At 56.1% G+C, this 24,691-nt stretch overlaps 1 protein-coding gene across 4 annotated transcripts in view; it reads left to right on the top strand.

Moving 5' to 3' along the window:
- PRKD2 (protein kinase D2) overlaps positions 1-17,354 on the top strand; it is a 33,695-nt gene extending 16,341 nt beyond the window's left edge. For all 4 annotated transcript variants that reach the window (XM_084905812.1, XM_084905813.1, XM_084905811.1 and 1 more), the window contains 11 exons: positions 530-647; positions 1,459-1,536; positions 2,527-2,785; positions 5,516-5,568; positions 5,720-5,792; positions 6,876-6,982; positions 8,346-8,507; positions 12,681-12,779; positions 13,367-13,634; positions 16,604-16,689; positions 16,907-17,354. In XM_084905812.1, coding sequence (XP_084761938.1) covers positions 530-647; positions 1,459-1,536; positions 2,527-2,785; positions 5,516-5,568; positions 5,720-5,792; positions 6,876-6,982; positions 8,346-8,507; positions 12,681-12,779; positions 13,367-13,634; positions 16,604-16,689; positions 16,907-17,119 — 1,516 coding nt within the window. In that variant the 3' untranslated portion in view covers positions 17,120-17,354. The remainder of the gene's footprint in view (positions 1-529; positions 648-1,458; positions 1,537-2,526; positions 2,786-5,515; positions 5,569-5,719; positions 5,793-6,875; positions 6,983-8,345; positions 8,508-12,680; positions 12,780-13,366; positions 13,635-16,603; positions 16,690-16,906) is intronic.
- Positions 17,355-24,691: the final 7,337 nt, after the last annotated feature.

Below are 24,691 nucleotides of genomic sequence, written 5' to 3'. Positions count from 1 at the left end.
CCTGGTCTGCGAACCCAGCCTTTCAGTAAAGAGCCTCCGTCCTCATTATGGGGAATCTACAACTCCCAAGCTGCCCAGAGATGCCCCTTGGGTAAGGTGACCAGACGTCCCGCTTTTGGCGGGACAGTCCCGATTTTTAACAATTTGTCCTGCTTCCCGCAGCGTTTTAAAAATAAGTCCCGATAAAGCCGAAACCGGTTTTGCTCAGTGGATAGAGCGTGGCTTGCGGACTGAAAGGTCCCGGGTTCGATTCCGGTCAAGGGCATGTACATTGGTTGCGGGCACATCGCCAGTAGGGAGTGTGCAGGAGGTAGCTGGTCGATGTATCTCTCTCATCGATGTTTCTAGCTCTCTATCCCTCTTCCTTCCTCTCTGTGAAAAATCAATAAATTAAAAAAAAAAAAAAAGCCCCGATAAAAATCGGTACTTTTTTAAAACGCTGCGGGACGCGGGACAAATTGTTAAAAATTGGGACTTCTGGTCACCTTACCCTTGTAGTAACCTCCCACCCCTTCTCCGCCCCCCTCAGCTCCCTGGGGTACATCCCCCTCATGAGGGTGGTGCAGTCAGTGCGACACACGACGCGGAAATCCAGCAGCACCCTGCACGAAGGCTGGGTGGTTCATTACAGCAACAAGGACACCCTGGTGAGTGGGCGGGGCCTGGGGGCGGGTCGGAGCAAGATCCTCAGGGGGCGGGGCTTTGGGTGGGCGGGGCTGTACTGGAGCCCAGGGGCGGGAGTCAGGGGGCGTGGCTAAGGCTGAGTTCAGTGGCGGGGCATCCATCAGGGGGCGTGGCTTAGGCTGGGTTTAGGGGCTGGATGGGAGTCAGGGGCGGGGCTTAGGCTGGGTTCAGGGGCGGGGCGGGAGTCAGGGGGCGGGGCTAAGGCTGGGTTCAGGGGTGGGGAGAGGCTTGGGGGCGGGGCGGGAGTCAGGGGGTGGGGCTAAGGCTGGGTTCAGGGGTGGGGAGAGGCTTAGGGGCGGGACGGGAGTCAGGGGCGGGGCTAAGGCTGGGTTCGGGGGCGGGGTTAAGGCTGGGTTTAGGGGCGGGGCGGGAGTCAGGGGGTGGGGCTAAGGCTGGGTTCAGGGGTGGGGAGAGGCTTGGGGGCGGGGCGGGAGTCAGGGGGTGGGGCTAAGGCTGGGTTCAGGGGTGGGGAGAGGCTTGGGGCGGGGCTAAGGCTGGGCTCAGGGGCGGGGAGAGGCTTGGGGGCGAGGCGGGAGTCAGGGGGTGGGGCTAAGGTTGGGCTCAGGGGCAGAGAGAGTCTTGGGGGCGAGAGTCAGGGGGCGGGGCTAAGGCTGGGCTCAGGGGCGGGGAGAGGCTTGGGGGCGGGGCGGGGTCAGGGGGCGGGGCTAAGGCTGGGCTCAGGGGCGGGGAGAGGCTCGGGGGCGGGTCTGGCTGGTGGCAGGCAGGTGCCCTCACCAGGGGAGACACCCTCACCTCCAACACCTCTCCCAACAGAGGAAGCGGCACTACTGGCGCCTGGACAGCAAGTGCATCACCCTCTTCCAGAACAGCACCACCAACAGATACTACAAGGTGGGTCTCGGGCTCCCAGCCACCGGGCTTCCCCTCTTCGCCCACCGCCTTCTTGATTCCTGGCCCAGCTGCTCCAGCCAAACGCCCACGGACCGTGCCCTCTCCCCGCACACACGTCTGACGGCCCACCGGCAAGCGGCCCCGCCGCCTTCCAGCCCAGCTCACCTGCGTGTGCCCCCCCGTAAAAGGCCCCGAAGAGTAGCCGCCCCTCAGGACCGCGCCAGAATTCAGAGATGCTGTGCCCACAAGGAGCAGTTAGCTTGGGGCCAGGCATGGGCTAAGCTCCCAGTAATTACAAACTTGTGATCGTTATTACTTTGTAATTCACTTATGGAATTATTTGTTTTTGTTTGTTTTTAAATATATTTTACTGATTTTTTTACAGAGAGGAAGGGAGAGGGATAGAGAGTTAGAAACATCGATGTGAGAGAGACACATTCATTGGTTGCCTCCCAACCCAGGCTGGCTGGGGATTGAGCCTGCAACCAAGGCACATGTCCTTGACTGGGAAGCGAATCCATGACCCTTCAGTCTGCAGGCTGGTGCTCTAACCACTGAGAAACCCAGCTAGGGCTCCCAACCCCTCTTGACACACAGCCAGAGAGGTAGCTCTACACCCTCCCATGGATCCCGGGGCCCTGGAGACAGCGTCTGGGCTCCGCCCTGTGGCCCAGGAGGCCCTGTATGGCCTGGCCCTCATCTCATTTCCTTCATTTATCCATCAAACATGACATCCTACTGTGTGTCAGGCACCGTCCGTGTGGCCGGGACATGGCCTTTCCCACCTCAGGCCTTTGCATGCGCCCTGTCCCCGGCCCTCTGGCTGCCGGCTTCTTCTCTCCGCTCCGGTCTCTGCTTCGGTGTCAGTGCCCTGTCCCCTGTCCTGGCCGCTCCCTTCCAGCCGCTCCACCGCTGACACCGGCTTCTGTGCCGAGCGCCGGGAGCTCCGGGCCTGCTGGGTGCTCACGGCGCTGCTCTGTGTCCCGCCAGGAGATCCCGCTGTCCGAGATCCTCACCGTGGAGCCCGCCCAGAACTTCAGCCTGGTGCCCCCGGGCACCAACCCGCACTGCTTCGAGATCGTCACCGCCAACGCCACCTACTTCGTGGGCGAGACACCGGGCGGGGCCCCCGGCGGGCCCAGCGGGCAGGGGGCCGAGGCCGCCCGGGGCTGGGAGACGGCCATCCGCCAGGCCCTGATGCCCGTCATCCTGCAGGACGCGCCCAGCGCCCCGGGCCACGTGCCCCACAGTGAGTCCCCGTCTGGGAGCAGAGGCCGGGGGGGGGGGGGGGGGGGCAATGGCACAGTGACAGTCGTGGCTTCTGGACTCAGCAGGCCTGGGTCCAAAATTCCTGAAGGCCTGGCCTTGATGGGTGGCTTTGGGCGTCTCTCTTTCTGAATTTTTTTTATATATATATATATTTTATTGATTTTTCACAGAGAGGAAAGGAGAGGGATAGAGAGCTAGAAACATCGATGAGAGAGAAACATCGACCAGCTGCCTCCTGCACTCTCCCTACTGGGGATGTGCTCACAACCAAGGTACCTGCCCTTGACTGGAATCGAACCTGGGACCTTTCAGTCCGCAGACTGATGCTCTATCCACGGAGCCAAACCGGTTCGGCTGAGTTTTTTTTGTTTTTTGTTTTTTTACATTGTACTAGGATAGAATGAAGCGCCTCAGGAGCTTCTGAGGCTCATACGTTTCTATCACCACAATCACGTTAGCAAACCTGGTTCTCTTCGCCTCTGCAGCATCATGCAGAGTGAGGGATCGCGTTTGCACTCTCTTTCTGAGTTTTGCCAGGTGAGTGTAGAGTTTTGGATTCATGCATTTACGGACTGCCCCCTCTGCCTGCCGCGGCTGGATGGTGTGGGGCACACGGCTGTGACCCGCCCCCTTGGGGAGATGGAGCTGTCCTTAGGGGTGATGCTGGGACATGGGGACCAGGGGGCTGCAGAGGGCCGGCGAAGGGGCCGGCCCAGACTGCGTATCCAGAAGGGCTTCCTGGAGGAGGCAGCACCTGGGCTGAGGCCTGGAAGCTGAGGAGGGGCGAGGTGGGGAAAGCGAATGGGAAATGGTGTCGGGCAGAGGCGAAGGATGAGCGGAGAGTGCCAGGTGGCCAGCCTTCTGGAGCTTGTAATGCAGTGTGGGTGGCAGACATGAACCAGATCATCCGGCACAGTGACAGCTGAGACACAGAGCACACGCCAGAGTCATCTGACAGGCCCCAGGAGTGAGACTGCGACGGAAAGAGGAGGAGGATTTTTTAAAAAATATATATATATTATTGATTTTGTACAGAGAGGAAGGGAGAGAGATAGAGAGCTAGTAAAAGGCGAAAGATTTATGCGGTCTGAAGAGAAACCAGAGCATGAGAGATAGAGAGTTAGAAACATCGATGGGAGAGAGTCATCGATCAGCTGCCTCTTGCACACCCCCTCCTGGGGATATGCTCGCAACCAAGGTACATGCCCTTGACCGGAATCGAACCCGGGACCTTTCAGTCCCCAAGCCGATGCTCTATCCATTGAGCCAAACCGGTTTCGGTGAGGAGGAGGATTTTAAAAAATGTGTTTAGCCCTGGCCGGTTTGGGTCAATGGATAGAGCATTGGCCTGCAGACTGAAGGGTCCCGGGTTCAGTTCTGGTCAAGCGCACATGCCTGGGTTGTGGGCTCAATCCCCAGTGGGGGCATGTAGGAGGCAGCCGATCAATGATTCTCATCATTGATGTTCCTATCTCCCTCTCCTTCTCTGAAATCCATAAAAATATTTTTAAAATATATATTTCTGTCTTTCCCTCTCTCTTCCACTCTCTCTAAAAATCAATGGAAAATATCCTTGGATGAGGATTTAAAAAGTTTTTATCGATTTTAGAAAGAATGGAAGGGGGAGGGGGAGGGAGAGGGAGAGAGAGAAAAACATCGGTCGGTTGCCTCCCGTGTGCACCCTGATCAGGGATCGAACCTGTAACCTGGCTGTGTGCCCTGATTAATAATCGAACCAGTGACCTTTCGGTTCATGGATGATGCTCAACCAACTGAGCCACACCGGCCAGAGCATGAAGAGGATTTTAAATTAAGTCCATGACAGGGAAAGAGGACATTCCTGCAGAGGGAACAGCACAAGCGAAGGCAGGAGACAGGAGAGAACTTGCTGTGTCTGAGGCACAGCAAGGAGCCCAGTGTGGCGGGGACACACACATAGTAGGGCTTCAAGTCAAAGAGGTAGGTGAGGGGCCAGACCCTGCCTGGAAGGCCATGAAAGGAGCTTGGGCTTCCTCCTGGGGGCGCTGGGGAGCCAGGGCAGGTTCCCAGCAGGGAATGGACAGGGTCAGGGCTGTGCGTCCGCAGGTCCCTCTGGCCTCCCCAGGGAGGGTGAACCGGAGAGGGCGGGGCTGGGCAGGGAGATGAGGAAAGGGGACATGCGTTGATGTCTCCGTGGAGACGGGAGAGACATTGAAAATGGCAGAAGGACCAGGACTTTGGAAGTGTCGGGTCTCGTTGGGCGTGTCACTTGTTGGCCGGGGATCGAGTTCAGGGGAAGATGCTGGAGTCAGTCTGGTGAGGAGGAGGATTTTAAAAAATGTGTTTAGCCCTGGCCGGTTTGGGTCAATGGATAGAGCATTGGCCTGCAGACTGAAGGGGACCCCAGCCTCAGTTTCCTCCTCTGTAAAATGGGGCAGGCCTTGCTCGGCGCTGAGGTCACAGGGTGGAATGCTCAGCGACACCATTCCTGACAGCACCTCAGCCGCTCAGCACCTGGCAGGTGCCGCCTCTCTGGCCCTGAGAGGGGGCCTCATAGAGTCCCATCCTCCGGACGAGGAGACTGAGGTTCGCAGCCTGACAATGCGCCTCGGACACCTGGCTCCGGACCCGGGTGGTCTGGCTCCAGAGGCCGCCCGCCCGTGGGGCTCCGGAGGAATGGAACCCTGAGCCTGGGGTCCCCTCACTCCGCCTCTCCCCTTCCCTCCCCCAGGACAAGCGTCTCTGAGCATCTCCGTGTCTAACAGTCAGATCCAAGAGAATGTGGTGAGACCCCTGCCCACACCCCCGGGCCCCCCCTAAGGATGTCTCCCCCGTTTCACTCTCCCCCAGTTCTCCCTCCTCCCCCGAACCCTCCAACCCCGTCTCCATGGCAGCCCTGACCCGACCCTCCCCCCCCCCCCCCCCCCCCCCGCAGGACATCGCCACCGTCTACCAGATCTTCCCGGACGAGGTGCTGGGCTCGGGGCAGTTCGGAGTGGTCTACGGCGGTAAGGACACCTCCCTGCTTCCGGGGGGGGGGGGGGGGGGGTGTTCTGGGCTCCAGACCTTCCCTTCTGATCGGCCACATGTCACCTCCTGCTCTGGTTGATTAGAAAGCTAGTTTCTCCCCAAAACCGGTTTGGCTCAGTGGATAGAGCGTCGGCCTGAGGACTGAAAGGTCCCGGGTTCGATTCTGGTCAAGGGCATGTACCTGGATTGCGGGCACATCCCCGGTGGGGTGTGTGCAGGAGGCAGCTGATCAATGTTTCTCTCTCATCGATGTTTCTACCTCTCTATCCCTCTCCCTTCCTCTCTGTAAAAAATCAATAAAATATATTTTTAAAAATCTGGGGACAGAGTGTCAGGGTCTCCTGTTCCCACTGGGAATCCCAGGGGCTTTCCCTGGTCCGATAGGGGAAGGCCATCCTGCCCTCGGACTGGCTCCAGAGCTAGCGCCGAGATTGTCCACCGATGGCTGCCTCCAGCTACCCTCTCCTGGGGACCAGCCTGCACACCGGGCGTGGGCCCGGCCGGGACCCCATAGACCGGCACCTCCTGGTGCACCATCCTGCTACCAGCGGAGCCTCGCGGGCCAGGGCTACGGCCTGGATGCTGATGGGTTGTCAATCGAGTTTTCTTTCTTTTTAATATATTTTTATTGATGTCAGAGAGGAAGGGAAAAGGAGAGAGAGATAGAAATATCAATGATGAGAGAGAATCATGGTGGATCGGCTGCCTCCTGCACGCCCCCCACTGGGGATCGAGCCCACACCCAGGCATGTAACCTTGGCCGGGAATCGAACCCAGGACGGTTCAGTCTGCAGACTGACGTTCTGTTCACGGAGCCAAACCAGCCGGGGCGTCAGCGAGTTTCCCATGTAGTCAGTCCCCTCCTCGGAGCTGCCTTCACCTCCCTTCATTTGCGTTTATTCCGGGGCCCCGGCCCTGCCGTCTCCCCTGGGGGCCCTCAGAGCCACCTCGACGGCCTTCCGTCCCCTCGCCGTGCTGGGGGGTCTCTGTGGGAGGGCGGAGGCCCTCCGGCCAGGCCGGCCAGGCCCTGCCCCCTCACCCCGCCTCCCCTCCCTGCCCAGGAAAGCACCGGAAGACCGGCCGGGACGTGGCGGTCAAGGTCATCGACAAGCTGCGCTTCCCCACCAAGCAGGAGAGCCAGCTCCGGAACGAAGTGGCCATCCTGCAGGTGCCCGGGGCCGGCGGGCTCCACGGTCCCCCAGGAAGGTCCCCCCCACCCACGCCCTCCTTCCGGGGCCCAGACCCCGCCTGAGAGGCCGTGAGGTGCCCGGGCTCCTCCTGGGGGCGCTGGGGAAGCCTGTCCCAGCAGGGGGCGGACAGGGTCAGGGCTGTGTCCGCAGATCCCTCTGGCCCCCCCCAGGGAGGGGGAACCGGGGAGGGCGGGGCGGGGCAGGAGGGCTTCTCGGAGGAGGAGGAGGGATGCTGAGAGTGAGGGTGGGCCGGTGGGCCGGTGAGCCCTGCACAGGCCCGGAGGTGAGAGGGGACGGGCCACCGCCAGGCAGGCGAAGGCGCCGGGGCTAGGGGTTTGGGGGTGGGCGGAGAGGCCCGGGAGGCAGCTGGGGTCACACTGCAGCTGCTCCTGGGGGCCCGGGGAGCCGTGGAAGCGTCTTCAGCGAGGAAGGGGCAGAGGCAGATCTGCACTTCAGAAGGTCCTTCGGCCGCCATTGGAGGGGGCGGAAAGGGTGGGACTGGAGCCCAAGGCGGAGGCTGGGCGGGGACCTGGGTGGGGGAGATGGGGTCAGGGGTCAGGCCAGGCCTGGGTGGGGGGCGGGGGGAAGAAGGTGCAGACCTTTTTTTTTTAATATATATTTTATTTATTTTTTACAGACAGAGAGGGATAGAGAGCTAGAAACATCGATGAGAGAGAAACATCGACCACCTCCTACTGGGGATGTGCCCGCAAGCAAGGTACATGCCCTTGACCGGAATCGAACCCGGGACCTTTCAGTCCGCAGACCGACGCTCTATCCACTGAGCCAAACCGGTTTCTGTGTAAGGCACAGATTTAAAAGTCAGATATACAGTCCTAACCGGTTTGGCTCAGTGGATAGAGCGTCGGCCTGTGGACTGAAAGGTCCCAGGTTCGATTCCGGTCAAGGGCATGTACCTTGCTTGCGGGCACATCCCCAGTAGGAGGTGTGCAGGAGGCAGCTGATCGATGTTTCTTTCTCATCGATGTTTCTAACTCTCTAGCTCTCTCCCTTCCTCTCTGTAAAAAATCAATAAGATATATATATTTTTTAAAAGACAGATATTCAGAGATTCTTCCCATTTCCCCCACACTCCGCCTGCCTCCCTCCCACCACCCCGGCCTTCACCGGCATCGGGTGATGTAAAGTCCGATCCTTCCGGACACCCGGGGGTGCAGAGCGGCCGCTCGGACTGGGCCTGCGGAAGCCCCTTCCTCAGTGATGGCCCCAGGGACACCCTTCCTCTTGTCTGTCACCCTCTGACCCCGTGCCTGGCCTGTGGGGCCCCAGGTGCAGGGCTGACCAGGGCCCTGACCCGCCTCGCCCGCCCTCCCGCTGCAGAGCCTGCGGCACCCGGGGATCGTGAACCTGGAGTGCATGTTCGAGACGCCGGAGAAGGTGTTCGTGGTGATGGAGAAGCTGCACGGCGACATGCTGGAGATGATCCTGTCCAGCGAGAAGGGCCGGCTGCCCGAGCGCCTCACCAAGTTCCTCATTACCCAGGTGCGCCCGCCTGCCCCCGCCCCCCTGCCCCTGCCACCCCCCTGCCCCCGCCTCCGCCCTGCCCCTGCCACCCCTGCCCGGCTCCCGCTGGCCCTGGGCAGCCGCCCCATCGGAGTGGCCCCTGTGCCGGGAGGTCAGGCAGACTCTGGGCGGGAGCCACAAGAGTGGGCAATAGAAAACGATAATAGGCTAATCGTAACAACAGGAAGAATAATGGAAATAATAATCCTATATCATAAAACCCTAATATGCAAATCGACTGAACGGGGGAACGACCAGTTGCAATGACACATACACTGACCACCAGGGGGCAGATGCTCAATGCAGGAGCTGCCCCCTGGTGGCCAGTGCGCTCCCACAGGGGGAGCGCCACTCAGCCAGCAGCCGGGCTCACGGCTGGCGAGCGCAGTGGTGGTGGCGGTAGGTAGCCTCTCCAGCCTCCATGGCAGCACTGAGGACCCCTCGGGGGATGTCCGCCTGCCTGCCTAGGCCCCTGAGGGGTCCCGGACTGCGAGAGGGAGCAGGCCGGGCTGAAGGAGCCCCTCTCCAGTGCACAAATGTCGTGCACGGGGCCTCTAGTTGTAAAAAAAAATAGAGTCAAATCAGGACAGACCATCGAGCAATCAGAAACATAGTAGAAAATAATGGGCATCATAATAGTTACTACTGCAGTCATGCCCCACAGAGCGACGTGTCAGTCATCAGTGGACCACATGCACGGCCGTGGTCCCCTCACGTTGCAATGGGGCTGAAAAGGCGCTGCTGCCGAGTGACATCACAGCCTTCATGATGCGTTACCTTCGTGTGTGGACAGTCGTATAAAGGCACAGCACTGCAATCATGTATATGACATAAGGCGATACGTGCTCCTGGCTCATACCACACTTTTCGTCATCATTTTACAGTGCTCTCTTTCCTCTTTTGACTTACAAAGAAAGTGTGCTGTCAAACAGGCCGCCATGTTCCCGGGCAGCAGCCTCAGACCTCTCAGGTTTCCCGCGTCTCCTCGGCCTGTCGTTCTGTCTGGTGTGCCATTCCTCTCGGGGGTTTCGTCCAGTCACGTGCTGGGGCGCTGTGGAGCCTGGGAGCCTGGGGGCGGCAGGCTGCACGGGCAGCCCCGGCGTGCGGGAGGCTGTGCCACCCGGTTTGTGGAGGTCACTCTGCGAGGGTCCCGCAGCCGCCACACCGCCTCGCCACGCGTTCCTGAGAACACGTCCCGGCGTCAGGCCGAGCAGGACTGCATTCCAGTTCAGTGCGCAGCTAGAGCAGCAAGGCCTCTTTCTCCAAACTGTATTCCATGATGGATATCACCAAACCCCCAATTGTTGAGCTTGACACTTGATTTTGTTTTTTTTAAATATGCTTTCATTGGTTTGAGAGAGAGAGAGAGAGAGAGAGAGAGAGAGAGAGAGAGAGAGAGAGAAACATCAATGATGAGAATCATTGATTGGCTGCCTCCTACACGCACCCCATTGGGGATCAAGCCTGCAACCTGGGCACGTGCCCTTGACCAGAATCGAACCCGTGACCCTTCAGTCCACAGGCTGCCGCTCTATCCACGGAGCCACACCAGCCAGGGCCATGTCGCTTGTTTTCACTTTCCCACTATTACAAGCGATATTCTGCAAACATCCATCTACAGACATTGCCGGGTTCTGGCCGGAGGATTTCAGTAAAAGACACTCAAACAGTCAACTTCTGAGTCCAGGGGGATGCGCCTTCCGTTTCCTTAAACGTGCTGCCCTGTTTTCCTCTGAGACCCCTTTCCATCTTCGCCGAGACCGACAGAGCTCGCAGGAGTCTGTTTCCTCACTCCTTCCTAAACACCAGGCTGGTGGGTGGGGAAATGGTACCCGTGTGGCTTCGTCTCGCAGTTTAAAAATCAGGAGTGAGCCTGACCATGTTTTCATGTTTACTGACAACCTGGGTAGGTGCCCTGACCAGGACTTGTACCTTTTTTTTTTTTTTTCCAATTGGATCATTCTTATTGAATTGTAAACACTCTTTGTATATGAGGGACTTTGGATCCTTGTCATGGTGTTCGATTCCTTTTTTTTTTTTTTTTTTAATACATTTTATTGATTTTTTACAGAGAGGAAGGGAGAGAGATAGAGAGTTAGAAACACCGATGAGAGAGAGTCATCCATCAGCTGCTTCTTGCACACTCCCTACTGGGGATGTGCCCGCAACCAAGGTCCATGCCCTTGACCGGAATCGAACCTGGGACCCATCAGTCCCCAAGACGACGCTCTATTCACTGAGCCACACCGGTTTCGGCAGTGTTCGATTCTTTTATCCAAGATTTGTTTTCCTCTTCATTTCTTCCATGACGTGTATGTGCCGTAGAGAGTGTGACTCGTGCGATGTTAAATGTTGCCTTTCGTGGCTTCTGCTTTTCACGGCCTTTCTAGAAAGGCCTTCCCATCTGGCTGGTCACTCACATGATCCTGGGACATGCTGTCTGCTGGTTGCAAAGTCCCCAGTGCTCTGCTCCTTTACCCAGGCCCAGCGACCTTGCTCTCCGAGCCGTGTGCCTCTGCCAGGCCGGCCTGCAGGTGGGGACAGAACCACTGAGGCAGGCTCCTGGGATTCAGGCGGCGAGGGGCACCGGCTGCCGCCTGCAGCCGAGGCAGTCTCTCTGTCTGGTCACCCATCTCTTCCTCTCTCTGTCTGTGCTCTTCTCTCTCTTTCTCTCTCTCTCTCTCTCTCTGCAGATTTCTGTTTTTCTGCTTCTTGCCTGCCCCACCCCAAGTCCTGGGCTCAGCCTTCACTTCTTTAGGCCTCACAGCCACCCTCCGAGGTAGGTATTCCTAGAACCCGTCTTACAGGTGAGGAAACAGGCGGAGGGAGGGGCCTGGGCCTGCCCAAGGCCACACGGCCAGGAGACCGTCCGGTGAGATGTGAGCCGGGATCTATCCAGCTTCCAACCTGCCGCCTCTCCCCCCCACATTGGCTGGGGCGGGGGAGTCACCAAACGGGAGGCCAGGAGATGTGCAGTGCATGCTGGGACCTCGGTAGTGAGGAGGCGGGACCTCCGCCGTGGCTTTCAAACAGCTTTTCTGTCCTCAAAAGTCACCCAGCGGAACAAATATTTACATTCTAAGACAGAAATTATAGCTTCTTGCTTACATCTCTCTACTTCCTGTGTATTTTGTTTGTTTCACAGACTCAAGGAAAACCGTGGTTCCTGCGGATAAATTCTTACAAATGGGATCATGGTTTTTTTTTGTTTTTAACAAAAGTTCAGTTTGCCAAATAGAATACTCTTTTTTTAAAATATATTATTATTATTATTATTTTCATTTTTTATTAAGGTTTTATATGTGTACATATGCTACCATTGCCCCCCCCCATAAAAATTATTATTATAATTTTATGTTTTTATTGATTTTAGCGAGGAAGGAAGAGTGATAGATAGAAACATCAATGATGGGAGAAAATCATTGATCGGCTGCCTCCTGCACGCCCCCTTCTGGGATGAAGCCCACAACTCAGGCATGTGCCCTTGACCGGAATCGAACCTGGGACCTTTCAGTCCGCAGGCCAACGCTCTATCCACTGAGCCAAACCGGTCAGGGCTGTCCTAAGCACTTTATATGCATCTACTTGTTTAAGCCTCACGGCAACCCGCGAGGATGGTACTGTCATCGCTCCCATTTCACAGATGGGAAAACTGAGGCCCAGAGAGGTAAAGTGACTCGCTCAAAGTCACAAGCTGATAGGTATAGAGCCAGGTTTTCCACCGGGGAAAGGAGGAGGAGGAGGAGGAGGAGGAGAAGCCGTTTGATATATAACGCATGTCGCATTGGTATTGTTTTGTATTAGTTTCATACCGGATGAAAAAAATGATCACTTGAACTGAGTCACACAGTAGTGCCTCCTGGAAACCATTGCTGTACTGATAGCTCCTTTCTAGCAGGAGCTCACCACGCGCCGGGGCCCTCAGGACCTCCCCAAACCTCCGCACGCTCAGCCTTTCCAGAGCCGTGCGTTCAGCTCCTATCTCGGCGCAAATGGTCCTGGCTCCGAGCTTTTCCTCTGGTGTCCAGTGCCCCGTTGGCCCCAGCGGGCATCCTCAGGGGCGCAGAGCGGGCACGGGTGGCGTGGAGGGCAGCTGCTGGAGGCAGCGTTGGGGCAGGACCTGTCCTCTGTCTGACCGCTCCATCTCCGCAGATCCTGGTGGCACTGAGGCACCTGCACTTCAAGAACATCGTCCACTGCGACCTGAAACCAGAGAACGTGCTGCTGGCCTCAGCTGACCCGTTCCCCCAGGTCAGTGATTCCCTGGATCGGGGAGTCCGGCTGCTCCCGTGGCGGGTGGCGGCAGGTAGCGCTGCCTGAGCACCACTGCGCGCTCTGAGCACCCACTGCGCGCTGGGAGCGCCCACTGCGCGCTCCGAGCGCCCACTGCGAGCTGTGAGACCCACTGCGCACTCTGAGCACCCACTGCGCGCTGGGAGCGCCCACTGCGAGCTGGGTGTCTACTGAGCTGTGAGCTTTAGATGGATTGACTCCTGGAGGCCTCCTGACAACCCTGGAGGATGGCGCTAGTCTCCTCCTCCTCCTCCTCTTCCTCCTCCTCCTCCTCCTCCTCCTCCTCCTCCTCCTCCTCCTCCTCCTCCTCCTCCTCCTCCTCCTCCTCGGACAGATGAAGAAACCGAGGCAGCAGAGTGGGAGTCACTGGCTAGTGAGGGAGGAGCCTGACCCCGACTAATGTGTGATGTCTCCGGATACAGCGGTGGGCCTGGTGGGTGCAGCCCAGCACCCTCAGGCCCGGCGCCCTCTCCGGATACCGCGGTGGGCCTGGTGGGTGCAGCCCAGCACCCTCAAGCCCTCCTCTCCCCTCCCCTCCCCCGCAGGTGAAGCTGTGCGACTTCGGCTTCGCGCGCATCATCGGGGAGAAGTCCTTCCGCCGCTCGGTGGTGGGCACGCCCGCCTACCTGGCGCCCGAGGTGCTGCTCAACCAGGGCTACAACCGCTCGCTGGACATGTGGTCCGTGGGCGTCATCATGTACGTCAGCCTCAGCGGCACCTTCCCCTTCAACGAGGACGAGGACATCAACGACCAGATCCAGAACGCGGCCTTCATGTACCCGGCGTGCCCCTGGAGCCGCATCTCCGCCGGAGGTGTGTGCGGCGAGGGGGGGCCCCAACCCCCAACCCCCCCCCAACCCCCAACCCCCCCCCCAACCCTCAACCCTCCGCCCCCCAACACCCCGCAGAGGGCTGGGCGGGAGAGTGGGCAGGGCCACAGGGGTGGCTCTGGAATAGCCTGGTGCCCCTGGGGTGGGGCCTGGCCATGGGGTGGAGCCTGTCTATGGGGTGGGTTCTAGCCATGGGGTGGGACCTGGGGTGGAGCTTAGCCTTGAGGTGGGCCATGGGGGTGGATCCTGGGTGGGGCCTGGGTGGAGCTTAGCCATGGAGTGGGGCCTGGCCATGGGGTGGGGCCTGGCCATGGGGTGGGGCCATGGGGTAGGATCTTGAAACTGTCAGACGCCCTGGACCTAGAGCTGCGGGGCAGGGCCTCGGCCCGGACTCAGGCCCAGGCTAGGTTCTGTGGGTTGGAAATGGCGCCAGAGGCGCTAAGACAGACCCTTGGTGCCTTGGGGCTAAGCTGGCCTGGCCGGTCTAGGACCAAGAGGGGCTGGACTGAGGAAGCGAAGGGCTGGGTGCCAGGAGAGGAGGCGGATCCTCCCAGGCGTTAGCTGGGGCCTGTGGTCTTTGGGGTTGTGACCGTGAAAGGGTTGACCCTGCAAAAGTGGGGGGAGTCTGCGGAGGGGGTGCGCCAGGGGACAGGCTGGAGGAGCAGGGCTTGGCTAAGCTGCTGTGTGCTGAGTGGACTAGGAATTGGGGGCTGGGGGGGGCAGTGAAAGAGGGAGCTGGTTTAGGGATGTGGCCAGAGGAGGGGCAGGGCCATAGAGGGTCTTTGAAGCTAAGTCCTTGCGCCCCCAACTTTGGGGCGGAGCCAGATGTGGGGCTAGGGCAGTGGTCGGCAAACCGAGGCTCGCAAGCCACATGCGGCTCTTTGGCCCCTTGAGCGTGGCTCTTCCACAGAATACCACGTGCGGGCACGCACGTACAGTGCGATTGAAACTTCGTGGCCCGTGCGCAGAAGTCGGTGTTCGGCTCTCCAAAGAAATTTCAATCGTTGTCCAGTTGGTATTTGGCTCTGTGGACTGATGGTTTTGCCCACCATGGGGCTGGGGCAAGGGCGGGGCTAAGAGAAGAAGCCCTAAGTAAGTTAGAACAAGGAGCTCAGGACAGAGGGAGTTTGGGAGGGAGGTTAAGAAGACAACGATTTACTCTCAGCAATGTATTCAACAAGGACCTGTTGAGTGTCCTACTAGGCCTGATTCGGACTGTCCTGAATTCTGGGAATATGGAGATGATTCAGAGGAAGGATCCTGTGGAGAGAAGGTTGAGCGTCTGTGAACAGGGGCTGGGGGTGGAGTCTTAGAGGGGGGTGAGAGTGGGAGCGATCCGGAGGTCCCCGGCAGGGAGGCGCCCGGTAGGCTGTGTGCGGGAGAGAGTTCGGTGGGCGGATGTGCGTGAGGGAGCCGGTGGGCGTTGACCAGAGCAGAGGCCGTGCAGACAAGGCCTGCACTCAGAGCGGCTCGCACAGTGAGGCCCTTGTCCTCAGGCTCCTGATCGAGGAGGGAGCCCCGGACAAGCGCTGGCTTGTCTTCAGTGCCTGGAACCCGCGAACCCCCCTTTTCCCGGGGAGCAGGCCTTGGTCTCCGGGCCCCGCAGGAAACCAGTGGCAACGACCATCCGCTGACACTGTTTATTTTCACTCGCTGACCGTGGGCGGGCAAGTGAGCTTTTGGATTTCCGTGGTCCAGACTGGTGTGACGTTTCCATTTTACATAAATTTAGCCGGGACCAGTTTGGCTCAGTGGATAGAGCGTCAGCCTGCGGACTGAAAGGTCCTGGGTTCGATTCCGGTCAAGGGCATGTACCTTGGTTGCGGGCATATCCCCAGTGGGGGGTGTGCAAGAGGCAGCTGGTTGATAAATTTATTTTCGCCTTGTAAAGCGAAGGGATTTACAACACTGGGTCGGTTTTTACGTAGGTTCAATAGTCACGTGGTTCGAAATGTTAAATACACAAAAGGGTCTACAGTGCAAAATCTCTCTGCTTTGTCTGCCGTTCTTCCCAAAGGCAGTGGCTATTGCAAGTCTCTCTCTCTCTCTCTCTCTCTCTTTAAATATATTTTATTGATTTTTTTACAGAGAGGAAGAGAGAGGGAGAGTTAGAAACATCGATGAGAGAGAATCATCGATCAGCTGCCTCCAGCACACCCCCCACTGGGAATGTGCCCGCAACCAAGGTAATGCCCTTGACCGGAATCGAACCTGGGACCTTTCAGTCCGAAGGCCGACGCTCTATCCACTGAGCCAAACCGGTTTTGGCTGCAAGTCTCTTTTATAGTACATGTGCTATTGTGTGGACACATATTCTCTTATTTCCCCTTTTTACACAGATGATAGCATATTATATGTGCTGGCTTTTTAAATATATATATATATATATATATATATATATATATATTGATATCAGAGAATGAGAGAAACATTAATTATGAGAGAGAATCATTGATTGGCTGCCTCCTGCACGTCCCACACTGGGGACCGAGCCCACAACCTGTTGCATGTGCCCTGACCGGAATCGAACCCGGGACCCGTCAGTCCACAGGCGGATGCTCTATCCACTGAGCCATGCCGGCCTGGCAGTACGTGCTGTTTTCCCACCTTGCCTTGCCCACTTCACAGTATATCTTGGACAAATGAGTTGGCTTAAAGGAAAATAGTAAGTGAAGACTAGAACAGATGTAACTGTCTCTGCGTGTGACAGAACGTATGAAGGTGACATAGGAAGGGGGAAACGGAGGCAGAGACTTGGAGCGTGTGTGCCACCTGTGTATGGGGGAAACAAGTGTGTGATTTAATGAGGAAATGGGTGGGTGAGAGGTTGGTGCGGGCGAGGCCCTGAGCCAGCTGGGCCGGGGCAAAAGGAAGGTCTGGACGGGCAGCAGGCAGGCCGGTGGCCTGTGGCGCTCCCCCCCGCAGGTGTGAGCTGTCTCTCTCCTCCCGCAGCCATCGACCTCATCAACAACCTGCTGCAGGTGAAGATGCGCAAGCGCTACAGCGTGGACAAGTCTCTCAGCCACCCGTGGTTACAGGTGACGCAGGGGGCGGGGCTGGAGCTGGGCTTCTCATTGGCCGGGCAGGTAGCGAAGGGTGTGGCCCATTAGAAGGTGGCCGGCCCTCCCATTGGCTGGCTATGGGTAGAGCTAGATCCCTATTGGCTGCGCAGGTTGTGGGGGCGTGGCCTCACCTTCCCGGGTACCTGGCCGTTCCCGGTGCAGCCCCAGCTAACCCCGTTTTCCCGGGGCCCAGGAGTACCAGACGTGGCTGGACCTCCGGGAGCTGGAGGGGAAGATGGGCGAGAGGTACATCACGCACGAGAGCGACGACGCACGCTGGGAGCAGTTCGTGGCGGAGCACCCGCTGCCCGGGCCGGGGCTGCCCGCCGACATGGAGCTCGGCGGGGCCCTCCCGCCGCAGGACCACGAGATGCAGGGGCTGGCCCAGCGCATCAGCGTCCTCTGAGGCCCCGCGCCCCGCCGCCTCCGGACGCTGACCTCCCGCCCTCCCCTCGGGAAGCGGCCCTGCTCCCCTTTCCAGCGACGGACTGCTCTAGGAGAAGCGACTTCTGCCCCAGCAGGAAGGGACACGCCCCGGGGAGGAGCGTGGCGGGGATGCGGGGAGCTGTCTCCAAAGTTCATTCCCCAACAATTAAAACGGACTCATCTCTGGCCCCGGGGCCACGGCCTCTGGCCGCACATCTGGATCGTCAGTCTGTTCACCTGGAAGGAGGGCTGCCTGCAGAGGAGGGGACAGAGTGGGGATGCTTGGAAGGAGGCTAATGGCTGGAAATACAGAGGAAGGATTGCCAGGAGGGGAGACTGGGAGGGGGAAGGTGTGGAGGTGGCATAAGGAGAAGCGGGGAGAGAATAGATGAAGAGTTAGAAATCCCTAGGACGGAAGGATGGCCGTCAGCTCTGGTTGAGCATAGACTTATGGCTCAGTTTTGAGCGTAGACCTATGAACCAGGTGGTCACTCACTGGTTCCCAAGTCCATCGCCTGTGTGGGGCGTGCAGGAGGCAGTCGATCACTGATTCTCTCTCCTCCTTCCTCCTCTCTGAAATCAATAAAAAATATATATTTTAAAAACGAGTTAGAAATGGAGGAGAGATGAAAGGAATATGACCGGAGGGGGAGAATGGAGAGAGAAGAGACGTATTTAGAAAAAAAACAAGTAATCCCATGGCTTGTTTGATGCATTTTCTAGTTGGTGTTGTCATTACCAACCACAACTGTTAATAACGGCAACGCAGTTAGCAGAGGACTGGCCCGCAGTGTAAACCTGGCACACACTATTTTCTGTTTTAAACTGATGTGATGACTTCTACGCCCTGAATGTGCTCGTTCTCTGGTTCATCCATTTGTCACGCTGTGCAGGGTGATGGATGCTGTGGACATGGGCATGGTGGTGACCGAGACACCCCAGGCCCTGCCCTTGGGGGTTCTCCAGCCGGTGGGGAGACAGTCCTGTGGGGAGCCCAGGTGGGTAGGGCAGCCTCCGGGAGCCGGCGGTCAGGGAGGGCCAGTTTTCAGAGCTGGTATGTGGGTCCGGGGGTTGTAAGCAGGAACAGCTGTCCACCAGGGTCACGCTCACACTCACACGGCTTCGTTAGACACTCGTCCTGCGCCCTGAGGGACCAGCAGAGTTTAGCAGCCGATGGAGGCCAGTCAGCGCCTGGAGCTTGCTCTTCATCTTCCCAGTTTCTATCAACTAGTCCCATGGTCGGCAAACTCATTAGTCCACAGAGCCAAATATCAACAGAACAACAATTGAAATGTCTTTGGAGAGCCACATTTTTAAAACTTAAACTTCTTCTAATGCCAATTCTTCAAAACAGACTCGCTCAGGCCGTGGTATTTTGCGGAAGAGCCGCACTCAAGGGGCCAAAGAGCCACATGTGGCTCACGAGCCGCAGTTTGCTGACCACGGAACTAGTCCATTTGCTGGCCAGTGTTCCGGGGCTGCAGCCCTTCTTTATTTTTTTATTATTATTATTTTTTAACTTTTTAAATATATTTTATTGATTTTACACAGAGAGGAATTGAGAGGGATAGAGAGTTAGAAACATCGATGAGAGAGATACATCGACCAGCTGCCTCTTGCACACCCCCTTCTGGGGATGTGCCCACAACCAAGGTACGTGCCCCCGACCGGAATCGAACCTGGGACCTTTCAGTCCGCAGACCGAAGCTCTATCCGCTGAGCCAAACCCATTTCGGCTCTTCTTTATTTTTTTAATTCTATTGATTTTTTTTTTACAGAGAGGAAGAAAGAGGAATAGAGAGTTAGAAACATCGATGAGAATCATCCATCAGCTGCCTCTTGCACACTCCCCTACTGGGGATGTGCCCACAACCAAGGTACATGCCCTTGACCGGAATCGAACCTGGGACCTTTCAGTCCGCAGGCTCTACCCACTGAGCCAAACCGGTTTCAGCCGGAGCTGCAGCTCTTTGATCTGAGGGAGCTAAGTGAGCCTTAGTCGGTGAGGATCTCCAGATGAACCAGAACACCTCTGAGACAAACCCAAGCTCGCACTAGTGAGGAGCGTCCCTCAGACTCCATCCTGAGGGCCTCTCCCTCTGCAACTGGCCTGCAACCCAGGAGTGGACCCAGTGGAGGGAGAAAGCCGGACAAGGACAGACCCAGGCGAGGAAATGTACGGGAGGACTACTCCAGCCTGATCTTTAACAAGTCTGTCTTAGCAACGAGGTTTAATATTCTGAGGCCAGAATTAGAGACATGATCAAAACAAACAAACAAACAAAAAAAAACACATTATGTTGCCCTAGCCGATTTGGCTCAGTGGATAGACCGTCAGCCTGTGGACTGAAGGGTCCCGGGTTCAATTCCGCTCAAGGGCACATGTCTGGGTTGCAGGCTCCACCCCAGTAAAGGGCTTGCAGGAGGCGGCCGATCAATGATTCCCTTTCATCATTGATTTTTCTCTCCCTCTCTGAAATAAATATTAAAAACAAACACTGTCGCCCTAAACCGGTTTGGCTCAGTGGGTAGAGCCTGCAGACTGAAAGGTCCCGGGTTCGATTCCAGTCAAGGGCATGTACCTTGGTTGCGGGCACATCCCCAGTGGGGGGTGTGCTGGAGGCAGCTGATCAATGTTTCTCTCTTATTCATGTTTCTAACTCTATCCCTCTTCCTTCCTCTCTGTAAAAAATCAATAAAAAAAATTATATATATATATATATATATATATATATATATATATATTTAATATATATATATATATTTAAAAAGCAACAAGAAAAACAAACACTGTCTGGGCACAGGATTGTCTCCCCACTAGGGGGTGAACCCCCACGGGCAGGGCCTGGGGTCTCTCGGTCACCACCATTCCCAAACAAAAACCATAATGTAACCCGGGAAAATGCCTCCATGACTGAATTTCGTGAGACAGCCCAACATTATGAGGATGCCATGGCAGGTAAATCAAATGCACTGTAAGGTCCTACAACTTAAACAATTAGACACAAAAATGTCAGTTTTATCAAGGCCATCAGATATCACAAAACCTAATCATGACGGAGGCACGTGTGGATACGGTAAAGGAACACCGGGCTTGAGACTGTCCTCTGTACAACACACAAAGGAACGGAGGCCTGAGATTCAGTCTCCCATTGACCGCCTTCCAGCAGACCTCCTTTTGTCCATAAACACCCCTCAGCCCGCAGAGGGCAGACCCTCCCATGGATGACTTGGCTACCACCAGATGAATAGATACAGGAGGCACCCCACCCGGTATCTCACAGCCACCACACACACACACACGCACACACACACATGTACACACCAATGGTTGTGAGAAGATTCCACAATTTGCCACATGGTTTACCCTTGTCTAAGCCATTCTCTGTCTTGGTAGGTCCCTTACTACCCAACTCATTTTCCTTCCTTCCTTCCTTCCTTCCTTCCTTCCTTCCTTCCTTCCTTCCTTTTCTCTCTCTCTCTCTCTCTCTCTCTCTCTCTCTCTCTCTCTCTCTTTCTTTCTTTCTTTCTAAATTATGATTGCTTTTTAGAGAGAGGAAAAGAGAGAAACATCGATGTGAGAATATCAGTCAGCTGCCTCCTGCATGCCCCCTGTCAGGGATGGAGCCCAAAACTGACCGGGAATCAAACTGGCCACCTCCTGGTGCCTGGGACAAAGCCCAGCCAACTGAACCGCCCAGGCCAGGCCACTGGTTGGTTCCCGTATGTGGCCTGACCAGGGGTCCAGCCTGCAGCCAACAGGGCCATCCAGCCAGGGCTCCCAGCCAGGCTTTCACTCGAGTTACTTCAGTAAATCTTTCCGGAGGCGATGTTCTATAAATCCGGAGTGTTAACATTGTACATTGATGACAGAGCATCTCTCTCCCAGTCCCTGACTGCGCTGTCCGCCCTGGTCCTCCTCCCTTCCTCACCTCACAAGCAAGCAACCCCCGACCTCTCCCCCAGCCACAAGCCGCGCTCTGCTGCCCTGCATTCCTGGTTCTCTCTGCGCCTCCACCTCAATCGACACAGGCGGAACCTCTGAGAGTGGAAAGAGATCTTTCCATGCCGCTCCGAAAGCTTCCTGAGCGTGCTCTGACACCGAGGCTCTGCAGCCCCCCCCCATTCATGGCCTCCTCAGACTACCTCCAGCCCCTGCAGCACCCCCATCTCCTCCATCAAGGACCCCGATGTTACCATTAGGATATGGTTAGTCCAACCATGAGCAAGTAGTCAAACCCAGTTCCCATGCGTTCCCAACCCAACACCAGCCTGGACTCTAGCCATACCTCGGACACCACCCACTTTACTGCATTAGCATCCCCTTTGCTTTCTTTCTTTCTTTCTTTCTTTCTTTCTTTCTTTCTTTCTTTTTTTGTTAAAATATATTTTATTGATTTTCTACAGAGAGGAAGGGAGAGGAACAGAGAGTTAGAAGCATCAATGACAGAGAAACATCAATCAGCTGCCTCCTGCACACCCCTTACTGGGGATGTGCCCACAACCAAGGTACATGCCCTTGACCGGAATCGAACCCGGGACCCTTCAGTCTGCAGGCCGACACTCTATCCACTGAGCCAAATCCGTTAGGCCCCTTTGCTTTCTTTTTTTAAAAAATATATTTTTAATGATTTTAGAGATGAAGGGAGAGGGATAGAGTCAGAAACTGATGAGAGAGAAACATCGACCAGCTGCTTCCTGCACACTCCCCACTGGGATGTGCCTGCAACCAAGGCACATGCCCCTGACCAGAATCGAACCTGGGACCCTTCAGTCCACAGGCCGATGCTCTATCCACTGAGCCAAACCGGCTAGGGCCCCTTTGCTTTCTTTCACACCCTCTGCATGTACATTCAGTCTCATCTTGCTCTCCCCTGGAATGTCAGCCGTGCACACAGATGGATGGTTATGCCTCAAGGTTCCACCGAAATCCCCACTCCCTTTTCTCGGACTCTGAATGCTAATGTGAAGGCTCGGGTCTTTCCTCGCAGTTCCTCTCTAACCCGACATGCACATGGTCTTCTTGTCCGCTCCGTTCATTTCAACAAGTCCCTGACCCTCAGCAGCTACTCCCCAGCCCTTGCTCCCAGGGTAAGGTGACCAGACGTGCTGCTTTTGGCGGGACAGTCCCGCTTTTTTAACAATTTGTCCCGCGTCCCGCAGCGTTTTAAAAAAAGTCCCCATTTTAATCTTTCCAAAAATCGGGAATTTTTTTTAAAACGCCGTAGGACGAGGGACAAATTGTTAAAAATCGGGACGTCTGGTCACCTTATCCCAAGGTCACAAGGAATCTAGGAACATGTCACAGCCATGCCAGTCACAATTCAGGACATGACCCTGCACCTGAGGGGCAAACCTTATCCCCAGCACACGTTTATCCCATCATTCATCTCACCTTTACCCAACACTGAAATGCGGCTGCAGCGGTCTGGGCCTGACGTGGGTTGAATCGTGTACTCCACACCCTCGCCCTCCCTCCCCCAGAAAAAGCTATGCTGAGGTCATCCAATACCTCGGTGACGTAATTAGAAGAAGGATCACTGCGGAAGGTGTGAGCATTGTCCCACATCCCTCCTCGCAAACTCCTTCCACCTCCACCAGGAGTTTGACCATTTGCTATGACGTGTGCTGGCCCCCAAATGGTGACCAGTGGTGGCAGCGGGAGCTCCTAGGCACTGAGTGAGCCAGGTGGGGGCCTGATCGCCCCACCAATGGCCAGGCAGATGGTGAGCAGTGGTGGCGGCAGGGGGCGGGGCTGAGGGAGCTGGGCAGGGGCCTCATGACGCAGGTGGAGATGGGGACCCAGGGACCCAGGTGCCGCCCAGGGCCCAGAGGTCAGCTGGGATCCTGCCCTTCCAGGCCAGATAGATGCTGGCGCTTTGATCGCTGGCCAGGCCTAGTTATCAATAAGAACATGGGGAGGCCAAAAAGTAAATCTGCAGAGATGCTAATGCTGTCCCAACTTCAACTGCCAGAACCCTCTCAACTCCTTCTGGCTTCAAAATTTGGTTTTAATTTATCTTCCTAGGAAAACCCATCTTCAAATGCCTGCTAGACCAGAAACCTAAGCATCTCGAGATCCAGTATTTCATACAGCCAATGGTTCAGCTGGTTTTGCATACACAACGGGGGTGAAAAACCAATCCTGACATCATCAGATCCCCCTTTCATCAATCCCAATCATCTCCCCAAGTTGGAGAATTCAGGTCACTGAGGACAGATTAGGTCTGTCTTAAACAGGACGGGAATTGAATAAAGTTTGTCTCTACTAAAGTCCAGGCTTATGTTGTCCCCTGGACTCTAGATTATTTTTTACCTATTTATCAGGTCATTCTGTGGCTCTTTATACATGGAAGGCACCACTTTAAGCACTTGGCCAACATATCACTTAACCCCCATAACAACTCTAGGAAGTAGGCAGTACTCTGATGCCCACTATACATCCGAGGGAACTGAGGCACAGAGAGGTTAAGCACGTTTCCTGAGGTCACACAGCTGGAACGTGGTAGAGTTGGGTCTGTCCTGTGACAGTCTTGGCTCTCATTCTCTGCTATTGCCTCTCCAGCAAACGACCAGGAGGTCACTCATAAAAGATTGAGGTTCTCACATGATCTTCTGGGCCCTGGCTTTTGTTGTTGTTGTTGTTAATTCTCACACGAGAAGTTTTAAAATTGATTTTTAGAGAGAGTGGAAGGGCAGGGGAGGGACACAGAGAAACATCGATGAGCCGAGACCGGTTTGGCTCAATGGATAGAGCGTCAGCTTGGGGACTGAAGGGTCCCGGGTTCGATTTCAGTCAAGGGCATGTACCTTGGTTGCGGGCATATCCCCAGTAGGGGGTGTGCAAGAGGCAGCTGGTCGATGACTCTCTCTCTCATCGATGTTTCTAGCTCTCTATCTCTCTCCCTTCCTCTCTATACAAAATCAATAAAATATATTAAAAAAAAAAAAAGAGAGAGAGAAACATCGATGAGTCTCATATCAATTGGTTGCCTCTGGAGATGAAGCCTGCGACTGTGAAAATGCCCTTCACCGGAATCGAACCAGAGACCCTTCAGTGCGTGGGTCGATGCTCTATCTGTTGAGACAAACCAGGCAGGGCAGGGCCCTGGCTTTTAAGAAGTCAAGGACTGTCTGAAAAATGGTTATGACTATTGGAGCTAGATCGATCTCCTTGAAGGTTGTAGGGAAGCACGTTCGGCGTAGTGACACAGGCTGGCCGCCTGGGGGCGCCAGCCCCGCTCTCGGAGCCTGGAGAGGGAGGAGGGAACCCGGGAAATCAATGTCAGGCTCAGACTCTTAGGGTCACAGAAGGTTGAGAACACAGCATCTTAGGAGCCGAGAACAAAGCCTCTTAGAACGTAGAACAAAGGCCCCTGGAATTGTAGAATGGTGATCGCAGAGCCTCGCAGCATCTGGGAGACAAAAGGCGCTTTAGATTCTGTTCTGCCCGAATCATAGCGTCTCCACCCAGGTTCCTAGGATTCCAGAATCTGGGATATAATTCCAAATTATATTTGGGATATAACCGATCTTAGACTCTTAGAAGCAA

The sequence above is a fragment of the Pipistrellus hanaki genome, assembly GCF_964339955.1.
Source record: "Pipistrellus hanaki genome assembly, chromosome: 15".
In the NCBI taxonomy this organism is placed as follows: Eukaryota; Metazoa; Chordata; class Mammalia; order Chiroptera; family Vespertilionidae; genus Pipistrellus; species Pipistrellus hanaki.
This window is presented reverse-complemented; position numbering and strand designations above follow the sequence as displayed.